General features: G+C 36.2%; 1 protein-coding gene and 1 long non-coding RNA gene across 2 annotated transcripts in view; one reads left to right on the top strand and one right to left on the bottom strand.

Moving 5' to 3' along the window:
- LOC147574954 (uncharacterized) overlaps positions 1-12,548 on the top strand; it is a 641,937-nt gene that overhangs the window by 26,934 nt on the left and 602,455 nt on the right. The gene's annotated exons all lie outside the window — the stretch shown is intronic.
- LOC147574966 (olfactory receptor 13D1-like) lies at positions 8,608-9,552 on the bottom strand. Its single transcript, XM_086683623.1, has one exon. The coding sequence runs from the start codon at positions 9,550-9,552 to the stop codon at positions 8,608-8,610; it is 945 nt and encodes a 314-aa protein (XP_086539749.1).

Here is a 12,548-nt window from a genome sequence, read left to right as displayed (position 1 = left end):
ATGGTGTAAAAAAAAGTGGTCCAGTTTAATTCTTTTGCATGTAGCTGTCCAGTTTCCCAACACCATTTTTTGAAGAAACTGTCTTTTTCCCACTGCATATTAATTGTCTGGTTTTTGTTGAGACTTGGATCTTTTTCATTCTTTTTTTTTTTTTTTTAACGTTTATTTATTTTTGAGACAGAGAGAGACAGAGCATGAACAGGGAGGGTCAGAGAGAGAGTGAGACACAGAATCGGAAATAGGCTCCAGGCTCTGAGCTGTCAGCACAGAGCCTGACGCAGGGCTCGAACTCATGGACCGTGAGATCATGACCTGAGCCGAAGTTGGCGGCTTAACCGACTGAGCCACCCAGGCGCCCCGACTTGCATCTTTTTCTAATCATCAAGAGCTCTATAAGCATTTTATTATATTTTATTATATATTCTCTCCTGTTTGAATGCAGAGTGATATACATACATGTTTGATTGCCATAATTTTTAAAAGTGTTTGTTTAACTTAACATAATCTCTACTTAGTAGCTTTACAATCCTCCTGAATAATAACAAGGACCTTAAACTATTGATCTCTTATTTCTTTTTTTTTTAATTTCAATGATTATTTTTGAGACACAGAGAGAGAGAGAGACAGAGCATGAGCAGGGGAGGGACAGGCAGAGAGAGAGGACACAGAGTCCACAGCAGGCTCCAGGCTCTGAGCAGTCAGCACAGAGCCCAATGCTGGGCCCAAACTCACAAACCGCGAGATCATGACCTGAGCTGAAGTCGGATGCTCAGCCGACGGAGCCACCCAGTTGCCCCTCTTATTTCTAATTCTTCTGTTATCTTCCATATTTTTTATGTCTAAGATTTCACTTTTGCCTTGTTTTTAAGACCCCCAGTTGCAAGTGCTGTCTCTTGCTCTCTTTCCTTCTCTCTTACTATCTTTTATAGTGACAGTTTATTCGCTCACATATTTATCAATGTATTTATTTGCTGTTTTTTCATTCCATTCTTTTCATCTAGGAAAAATTTCTTTCTTATCTGAAAGGGAAAGGGGAAAAATCTCTTAGTTTTTTCTAAAACTGTATTTTTGCCTCTTGAAAGTTAGTTTAATTTAGTACACAATTCTATATTTTCAGTTACTTTGAACAATTTGAAGATTTATTTCATTGACTTTGGGCCTCTATTCTCACTGATGTCATTTTTAGTCTATTCTTAATTTTGAAGCATTTGAGAAAAGTAAATGTTTTGTGATGTTAAGATATAACAAGATCATTATTAAGAACAGACTGTTTCGGGGCGCCTGGGTGGCGCAGTCGGTTAAGCGTCCGACTTCAGCCAGGTCACGATCTCGCGGTCCGGGAGTTCGAGCCCCGCGTCGGGCTCTGGGCTGATGGCTCAGAGCCTGGAGCCTGTTTCCGATTCTGTGTCTCCCTCTCTCTCTGCCCCTCTCCCGTTCATGCTCTGTCTCTCTCTGTCCCAAAAATAAATAAAAACGTTGAAAAAAAAATTTAATAAAAAAAAAAAAAAAAAGAACAGACTGTTTCATTTTAGAATAACTTTAATACGTATTCTTTGTGCAAAGCATCATGACATTCTTAGACCAACTTTATAGTTCCTTTCAGGCACTCATTTTACCATTATATTATGCTTAATTGTAAACATGCTTATACCTTTATTATATATTAATTTTAAAAGTGATTTCCTTTCTAATAAACATCACACATTTTTAAAATACTAAATTCAAAACCACTTTTTATAAGTATTAGATTTTGAATTTTAAGTGCACCTGCTGAATAATATTGTAAAAATCTAAACTATTACACAAAGGAACAAAAGAACAGAGAGGAAGATATCTTGTGCAGCATCTATACAGAGAACCTTATTCTGGGAATATAATTTTCCTTTTTATACTGGAAAAAGAAAGAAGCACATTTTGGTTTTCCTAATTTGACATCTTGGAAGAAACTTACGGCAAATGATAATGTCATACCTACTGAAACATAATGTGTTTTATACACTCTATACATCACAGTTATTCTTAGGACTTCTAATGATTTCACCATTATAGTAAGACAAGTAGTTTTAAAATGTAAAATTTCCTAAGCTAGTTTAAACCTAAGAAATAAGTACTCCCTTAAAATCTGTTTTGCCTTGTGCCTTTATATAATTATTTTGGTATTTGTCTCTTTTTCACTGGACGTCTTCAATTTTTTTTGGCTTATGTCTCTGAATTTTAATCTGCTGTATGAAAACTTAAGGACATTAAACCCAAAGATACCTAATTCACAAGCATTTGTTTCTTTATGAAGACATACTTTCATACTGAACCAAGATCAGTATGATACATAGTGCTTATAATTGTTCTGACTGATTTGCTTCAATAGTTTCTTTCATTTGTTTGGTCACTGACTTGTGCACTTACACTATCTCTCAAAATGCTATGAAATTTAAACATTTGTTGAGAAGCACAACATTTATTTTCAGTAGTCCTTGTACCACTAATACCAGTAGCATTTATTACATCGAGTAATGTCTCATTTTCCATTATTAAATAATGTTATGCATTACAACATACACATTAACATTTATATTCAGTAGTTACCAGAATCATTATTATAATACAACCACTATTAATGTATGTTATCTTTAACATAGAGTGCCTCACATTTATAATCATTGTTTGTCTCACATGTGGTATGAATATGAACAGCATAGAAAAGAAATAGTCATTGTTTGAATGAACTTCAACTTCTTAATTAAAAAAAAAATGCCCTGGGAAATGTGAGTGATTATGTAACTTGATCACTTTAAGAATAGCAATGTTATAAGATATGTAGGTGATTATCATGTGAATATATAGGAATGGCATTTAAAACTTTATGGTCTTAATCATATTGAAAAGGTGGAATTGCAGAATAAATGGTGTAGAAAGAACTAAATTTCTTTTGCTAAGGTCTATGTAATCTGACATTCCTGGGGAATTAGTAGTCTCCTAAGAAATAGCCAAAAACACATGAAGGAATATGGCAATACCACATCATGCCCAAAATGTTTGCTGTTTGCTTTTTCCTAATTACCTTAGAGGTTGATTCTGGTAAATCTTCTGGTATATATTTTTTCTTTCCTTTCTTTTTCTTTCTCCTTGCATCCATCCCCCAGGAATAGCAACTGAAATCCTGACAAGACTTCAGTATAGGAAATTAAATTTCACAGGGACCATTAAAATTTATTTTTAATTTCTTGCTTGGAATAGTTGTAAGTAACCTATTAAAAAGTTTTGCCTTTTTAAAGTAGTGGAAATTTTCCCTAAATTAATTTTAAGGGAATTTATAATGACAGTATTTTTTTTATCCAGTTTCTACCCTTCCCTCATTCAATGATACATTTACTCAACAGCTATATTCTGACAGACTTTGTATAATTTTTTCGAACATTGAATTATGAAAAATTTCATACAAAGCAAAACTGAAATAATTTTACTTTGAACATCATACATTTACTAACTAGATTTTACCACCAACATTTCATTAGATTTGCTTATATCTATGTGTCTATTTATCTGTCTCTTCCTCCATTAAATCCATTTCATTTTTGGGTGTATTTCAAGATAAACTGAAGACACCTACCCTTTTCTCTAAATACTTCAGCACGTGTATCATTAGCTAGAGTTTAAAACTATATTTGTTCACAGTTCTCTCTTAATTTAAAATTTACATACATTAAAATCACAAATCTTAACATAATATTCATAGTTTTAACAAATGCACGCCTATGTCACTCAAATTCCTATCAAGGCATAGAATATAAACGTAACCTTAGAAAAGTTCCCTCATGCCCTGACCCAGTAGATACTTGCTTTAATCCCCTGACCACACAGACGGCCACTGTTGTGATTTTAAAAATACCACTGATTAATTTTTATCTGTTTTAGAACTTCAGTATGTACTTTTCTAAAAATAACACTCAGGCTGCTGTGCAGAGAATAGATTGTAGGAGAACAAAAGTAGAACAGGGATGTGATTTGGAAAGCCATAGTATCTTAGGTGAGATGATGGTAGTTTGAACCAGAGTGCTAACAATAGATTTGGTCAGATTCAGAGTAAATTTTATAGAGTTGGTGGGATTTGGTGGTGAATTGTATGTGGGTGTATGGCATTGCTGGTGCCTGAGATGGAGAAGATGAAGAGAAATAGTTTGGGGATCGGGAAAGTCAAGGTTTCTGTTTTGGAAAGAAATTCCTATTGTATTAGATCTCAGGACATATATAGATAGGAGTCACTGTTCTATAAATCAGTATCTTTTAATTTTTGTCATTGTCAAGCTATAAGCTCAATAAACTAAGTAAGAGATTATATGTATGTATAACAGTTACATAGACTTTGCTTGATGTGTTACAGTCAAACTTCTGATGCCTAAAATGAACAAAACCATACAGGACAGAGGGAATATTATTTTAACCAGGATTATTGCTAGCTGTATGTATCACATGTAACAATCATACTGCCCATATTGTATGAAATTGTTTTAAAAACTAATAGACTTTATGCAAAAAGCAAATTCCAAAGTACTTAATCTATTGATTAAAAACCACTCTGTTAATATTTGTAGGATTATTAAGACAAATAATTCACAGGTTCTGCTTTTAATGACCTGTCAATAAAACAACCAATATATTGTGTACATAATCAAAGGGAATACATCTCCGCATGATAAATACCCCAAAGTTTAAGTAGATTGCTATAGGAATTTAACTTGGTGGAAGAAGAAGTGGAGTCTTGTTAGCATGATAATAAAAGGCTTTCAGTCAGAGGAGACTTTTTTTGTCTTTGAATTTTTATAGATAGGTTAAAATGATGGCAATTTTAGATGGAGAGAATGTCATCAGCAAAGATGCAGAGGCAGCAGTCATGAGGATTAGCTAGGCAATGGCAAATCAGCTTGTTCACTTTCATCATAAGATGGTGATCACACATTCATTCGTTCATGAATCTATAAATGTCAAGTAAATGCCTCTTCCTCTAGTCACCAAGGCCCTAAAATAAATATTACTTGTATCTTGCCCTCAGGGAACCCAAAGTCTATTAGAAGAGACAGACATGTATGGGAAAGGCTAAGGGGAGTGTGTCTCTTATTCACTGCATGGTATTAGCCAAGCACAGAATAAGGCTTTTTTTTTTTTCTTATTCAATACTCATAAAACCTTCCACTGTTTAGGGACTGAAGTCTACATTTTATGTCAGGACAAGTGGAGACTGATACAATTTATAATCTTAGTAAATTGGAGAATTGGGAGTTTGTAATAGCCCTGGATTTGTTTTGTTTTGTTTTGGTTTGGTTTTATTTTTTAACTGTGTCACATCAAATAAATAAAATACACTGTAACAAGAAGTTTAATAGATGTGCATTTAAAAATGGAAGAGGAAGGGGAAGAAACAGTTTCTTCCTGGAGAAGCTGATGAAGTGGAGAAAAAGTGATGTTTGTGAAATGTGATGAAAATAAGAGGTGACATAAGTAGTACAAAAATTCTTGAGAATTTTAACAATGGTTTCCACAAAACTTAGACTCCGGTTTCTTCTTACAAAACCCATCATTTCTCCAAACCCCTTGCCCTTGGAAGAGAGACTCCATCTTACTTGAAAGAGGCTATTGTGATCAAGGAAGGGTGAGATGGGGGGAAAGACAGGGAGAAAACAGCAGGAAGACTGGATATTGGGAAAAGAGAGAAGGAGATACTCCAGAGCAGTTGTGGGCTGTAATGCAAATGGAGATTTTGCTGTGGTATTGCAGGTTTTTAAGAAACTCAAATGGGGGTGGGTGGGTGCATCTGGGTGGCTCAGTCAGTCAAGCATCAGACTTCAGCTCAGTTCATGATCTCACAGTCAGTGAGTTTGAGCCCAGTGTTGGGCTCTGTGCTGACAGCTCAGAGCCTGAATCCTGCTTCAAATTCTGTGTCTCCCTTTCTCTCTGTCCTTCCCCCACTCGCATTCTGTTTTTTTTTCTCTCTCTCTCAAAAATAAATGAGCATGTTAAAAAATTTAAAAAATCATAAAAAGAAACTCAAAGAGGGGATGTTAAGAGTACTTTTGATTGTTGGATTCTGTTTCTTTGTAAAGAATGTATTATATGGATTCCAGTTCTGTAAGGGCTATAATAAGCTTCTAATATAATAAGGCAGGTAATGGGTTGAATTCTTTCCTTCTTTGGCTTTTTATTGAAAGTGTCTGGGGTGCCTGGGTGATATCCAACTTTGGCACAGGGCATGATCTCATGGTTCATGAGTTCAAGCCCCGTGTCAGGCTCTGTGCTGACAGCTCAGAGCCTGGAGCCTGCTTCAGATTCTGTGTCTTCCTCTCTCTGCCCCTCCCATACTCATACTCTGTCTCTCAAAAATAAATAAACATTAAAGAAAATAAAAAAAAGAGATAGTATGTTGGTATATTTTCACAGACAACATATCACTCAAGGTGCTTGTTTATTGGACTTTAGTGTTTCTAAATTATTGCTGGTGAGGAAGCACTGGTTTTTAAAAACTTCCTGAAGTTCTTTACTATAGCTCTAAGAGTGGAAGCTGCAGTCTGCTTTTGGAAGCTCACACTCCGTTTTGAGCAAGACCATGCTGAGGAGTGCTTTGAGTTAGGTATCCATTCATTTTTATTGAGAGAGGTGCTGATTCTTATGGAAGAAAGAAATGAATAGACACTGTCAATGTTGTATCAGGACAGAAGCTAAAGAGGAAAATGGACATTAGAGGGCCCATGTAAAGGGGGATGGCTAGTAGATACCAAGAACAGTAGTATTTAATACTGATTTATTTTCCTTAGTGATATTAGTCCCTTTTTTGTTATATTCAAGCCTAAATAAAGGTGTTAAACATTGTGGTCTTTTGAATGTGGATATTTAGGAGACTTATGTTTATTCTTTGTGGGCAAAATATACTGTTGAGAGCTTGACACAGAGACATATAAGATTACCAGGGAAGAATAATAGAAAAATTTATTTTATTTGTTTATTTTTTTAATATTTATTTGTTTTTGAGAGAGTGCAAGTAGAGGAGGGGCAGAGAGAGAGAGAGAGAGAGGGGCACAGAGGATCAAAAGTGGGCTCTTTGTTGACAGCAGCAAGCCCGATACAGGGCTTGAAATCATGAACTGTGAGATCATGACTTGAGCCAAGGTTGGACACCCAACAAACTGAGCCACCCAGGTACCCCTAGAAAAGTTTAGAATAGTCTGGCATAAGATCAAAACCAGAAACTAAGAAAATGGAAATAGTCCTCAGAAATAATTGGGGAGGTGACTGGAATGTCTGTAGGCACACAAAATAGAAATTAGATTACTTAGTTGTTAAAGGAAGGAGAGCCCCTGAAGGCTGGAGAACTTGGGGCCACTTAGGTAATATATTCTCATGTATTTTACCTCAAAAATATAAGTGGAGAAGTGGGTACAAAGAAATATTTTAGTTGGGACTATATAATTGTTAAGTGATGGAAATCCAACTCATAAGTTTTTTATAAAAAGGTAATTTATTGATTCATGTAACTAAAAAGAATTTTGTGAACTGACTTTAGACACAGCTGGATCAAGGAGTTAAAATAGCAGGATCACACACACTCTTCCTCCTTCTGTCAACACCTCTTTGCCTCTCATATAGGCTCCCTGAACTTATTGATAAAGATTGGCTCCAGGCTTACACTTTATCAGTTTAAAAACCTTAGCAGTAAGAGTGCCTCTTTTCTTAGTCTGAGACAGCATTCTTTTTTTTTTTTTTAAATTTTTTTTAACGTTTATTTATTTTTGAGACAGAGAGAGACAGAGCATGAACAGGGGAGGGGCAGAGAGAGAGGGAGACACAGAATCTGAAGCAGGCTCCAGGCTCTGAGCTGTCAGCACAGAGCCCGACGCGGGGCTTGAACTCACGGACGGTGGGATCATGACCTGAGCCAAAGTTGGATGCTTAACCGACCAAGCCAGGCGCCCTGAGACAGCATTCTTGGGTTGAGTTTGATTAGCCTGGCAGAACTCATCTCCTATACTGAATGAATGAATCACTGTAACCAGAGGCATTTGCTTTAATTGCCTAGCCCTTTGTTTCCTATGGTGCCACTGTTTTCAGAGATCAGCCCCCTCCAGCACACATGGACTCAGAGGGAGGCACTGTTGAATGTCAAAAGAAAAGGTACATTCTTTTACCAGAAGAGGGGATACTAGACAACAAAACAATAGATGTTCAGTTTAAACTGAGAAAGGAGACCAGGAAAACAGAAGGAAAGTAGAGTAACAAAACAGATGGAGAAGGGGAAAGGAAAAGAAGGAGGAAATGGGGAAGAGAAGAGAGATAAAAACATGGAAGAGAGAGAAGAAAGCAGAGAAGAGGGAGATTTATCTTGAGGAAAAGCCATGTGCCCTGTATGGAACCAAATGGCAGAGCTACATACAACTAGAAACTGCAGACTAGACATTATTCAGAAGGCTTACATGAGACTTCTGTGTTGAAAAGAATATAAGTCCTATATTTGGACTTACTAGGAGATAAGTTCTCTTAATACTGGGTTCTCTGACTTCCTCTGTGAACACAAAAGATCTGATCCGGTCTCAACATGGAGGGTATCACATGCCTCAAGACCTCTTATATTTTCCATAGATGCAGGTGTCTGCTTAAGACTTTCTTCACAGCCTCTTTCACCTCTTTATTCCTCAAGCTGTAGATGATGGGATTCAACATCGGGGTTACCACTCCATAAGACAGTCCAATGATTTCATCAGATGCTTTTGTGTCCTTTGACTTGGGCTTCATGTACATAAAAAGGGCTGAACCATAGAACAGGATAACCACAGTCAGGTGGGCAGAACAGGTAGAAAAAGCTTTCTTTCTCCCTTCAGCAGAATTAATTCTCAGGATGGAAGAGAGGATAAAAACATAGGAAATGAGAATTAACAGCAGAGGAATCACCAGTAAAACAATATTTGCCACTGTCATGATAAGCACATTGATGGAGATATCTGAACATATGAGTTTAAGAAGAGCCAGGATCTCACAGGTAATATGATCAATGACATTATTCCCACAGAAAGGCAATACCATTGTCAGGACTGTTTGCACTAAGGAGTTTAGGCAGCCTATGATCCAGGACCAAGCAGCCATGTGCACATAAAGCACCCTGTTCATGATGATGGGGTACCTCAGTGGGTTGCAGATGGCCACATATCTATCATAGGCCATCACAGCCAGGAGGATACACTCAGTGGAGCCCAACCCAAGGGAGACAACCATCTGCAGAGCACAGCCAATGAAGGAGATAGATTTTCTCTCAGACTTAAATATGACAAGCATCGGGGGAATGGATGATGATGTGTAGCAGATGTCCAAGAATGAGAGGTTCCCAAGGAAGAAGTACATGGGGGTGTGGAGGCGAGAATCAAATGTGCTGATGATAATGAGGAGGCTATTTCCCAGCAGAATTATCACATACATGATGAGGCAGAGCACGAACAGAAAAAGCTGGAGCTCTGGGTATTTGGAAAGTCCCACCAGAAAGAATTTGGTCACGGTTGAATCATTCCCCATCTTCATGTATCCATGTCATGTTCAGGGTTTAGAAAAGGACAAGACTCAGGGAAATTTAAATTTATAATATAGATTTATCAAATCACTTTAACTTCCATTATTTTGTTTTATCCTTGGGTGGGGGTGTTGAGGGAAAAGGTATGAAAGAGGAATAGCTGTCTTTCTGTTCAGAAAAGGTCCCAGATGAGGGAAGATATTTTCTAATCCAGGGTGAATAAGAGAAAGCAAAGCCAGTAACTTCACCAAAAACAATCCATCACACAAAGCCTATCTTAATCCACTTCTGCTATTTCTCCCCACTGATGGTGTCAAGGAAGGATTATTGGGTAGATTTGCTTCACAGTAATCTTCATTAGCCTCGCCACAAACGACATCCAACAGAGAAATACAGTCTAAGGAAAAGCAATGTGTTTGGTATGCAACACAACTTCATGGAAAGTTCTCTAGTACCTCCGTCAACCAAACTGTCACCCCTAAGTCCCTCTAATGTAGAAATTCTGAAGCCACTACTGATACCCTCAATGCTATGAAATGGCCATATTAAATTTCTTTTACTTTCCTGAAATACTACATATTCTCTTTCTTCTTCATGCATTTGTATATGCTGTTTTGTTAAGCTGAAAGGGCTTCTCCCAACTTAGATACTATCTTTCTAGCAAAAGTTTCTAACCTCCTAGTTTAAGTAGGGTCCTGATTATGTGTTGTCACTGAATCCGGTGCTTTCCATTCTGCTAGTATTCTTCACTCACTCATTTATTCAACACATTCTATGCCACATTTACTGTGATGTGTAATAGGGATCTCATTGTGAGTACTAGACTTTCAAAATTGACACTGGATACAGAATACTTATAGTTATTTTATGCTTTTAAGAAACAAATAATGTGCTCTATAATATGTTCCAATGTGAAAAAGTTATGGAACACTTTGCAAATTATTTTATCAAACTAAAATTGCCTTTTTACCCAAAACTGTCAGAGTAAAACTATGGTAAATCTCAATTATGAATGCATATGTAAAGAATAAAAAGTGTATCCAAACTCACAAAACAGCCCTCAGTAAATATAAACGAATTGAGATCATACCATGCATACTTTCAGATCACAGTGCTATGAAGCTTGAAATCAACCACAGGAAAAAGTTTGGAAAACCTCCAAATACATGGAGGTTAAAGAACATTCTACTAAAGAATGAATGGGTCAACCAGGCAATTAAAGAAGAAATTAAAAAAATATATGGAAACAAATGAAAATGAAAATACAACAGTCCAAAGCTTTTGGGATGCAGCAAAGGCAGTCCTAAGAGGAAAATACATTGCATTCCAGGCCTGTCTAAAGAAACAAGAAAAATCCCAAGTACAAAATCTAACAGCACACCTAAAGGAACTAGAAGCAGAACAGCAAAGAAACCCCAAACCCAGCAGAGGAAGAGAAATAGTAAAGATCTGAGCAGAAATAAACAATATAGACTCTTCCCCCCCTCCCCCAAATAATAGAACAGATTAATGAAACTAAGAGTTGGTTTTTTGAAAAAATAAACAAAATTGGTAAATCCAGGCTTCTCAAAAAGAAAAGAGAAAGGGCCCAAATGTATAAAATCACAAGTGAAAATGGATTTATTACCACCAATCCCTCAGAAATATGAGCAATTATCAGGGAATACTATGAAAAATTATATGCCAAAAAACTGGACGACCTGGAAGAAATGGACAAATTCCTAAACACCCACACACTACCAAAACTCAAACGGGAAGAAATAGAAAATTTGAACAGACCCATAACTAGTGAAGAAATTGAATCAGTTATCAAAAATCTCCCAACAAATAAGAGTCCTGGACTAGATGGCTTCCCTGGAGAATTCTACCAGACATTTAAATCAGAGTTAATACCTATCCTTCTCAAGCTGTTCCAAAAAATAGAAATGGAAGGAAAACATCCAGACTCATTCTGCGAAGCCAGTATTACTTTGATTCCCAAGCCAGAGACCCAGGAAAAAAGAATTACAGGCCATTGTTCCTGATAAACATGGATGCAAACATTCTCAAGATATTAGCAAATTGGATTCAGTAGCATATAAAAAGAATTATTTACCATGATCAAGTGGGATTCATTCCTGGACTGCAGGGCTGGTTCAACATTTGCAAATCAATCAATGTGATACATCACATTAATAAAAGAAAGGATAAGAACCTGTCAAATGCAGAAAAAGCATTTGACAAAATTCAGCATCCTTTCTTAATAAAAACCCTCAAGAAAGTGGGGATAGAAGGAACATACTTAAACATCATAAAAAGTGTATCCAAGCTACATACTAAAATGATGACATTTATTTTTATTAAAGCATGAAATTGTAAATTAATGCTTGGAAATTGAAAAATAGAATATTGTCATCTAAATAGATGCCTAAAGCAATGATAGAACATAACATTGATTCTTGATAAAACCTCTTAGTAGTCTAGACCTAGGGGGATAAATCACTAAGATGATAAAGATTATCTTTCTTAAACCATTGGTCAACATAATTTCAAATGGTGAGACTCTGGAGCTATTTTCCTAAAAGTCATTCAAAGATGCATTATTATTATTATTACTTAACATCACCCCCCCCAATCCAGCAATAGAATAGAAAAAGATAAATGGCATTGCATGTAATATCATATATCAATTCAATCATGCTTTAGTAGGTGTTACAATTTTTTTCATCTAGGGTGCTGCCATTCTAGTATGTTGTGGTTATTGTATACACATGAGCGTACATAATGGCACATGTAATATCACCAGTGCAAATTATAGTCTTGAAGAAGAGTTAAGGATAAGGGACAATGCTCATGATATAATATTACATGAAGAAAAAGAATTTCCTTAATAATACAAATGGTTATATGTATATATATACATACACACACAATTTTAACTGGTTTCTTCTGGAATATGGGAATTGGGGCATTAATAATTTTCTCTCTATCTTTTCCAAAGAATTCTTAACCTATGTTTTATGGGTAT

This window comes from Puma concolor, chromosome D4 (genome assembly GCF_028749965.1).
Source record: "Puma concolor isolate L17-30 chromosome D4, mPumCon1.1.hap2, whole genome shotgun sequence".
Classification (NCBI taxonomy): domain Eukaryota; kingdom Metazoa; phylum Chordata; class Mammalia; order Carnivora; family Felidae; genus Puma; species Puma concolor.
Note: the sequence above shows the minus strand (reverse complement) of the source record. Positions and strands in the feature narration are given on the sequence as shown.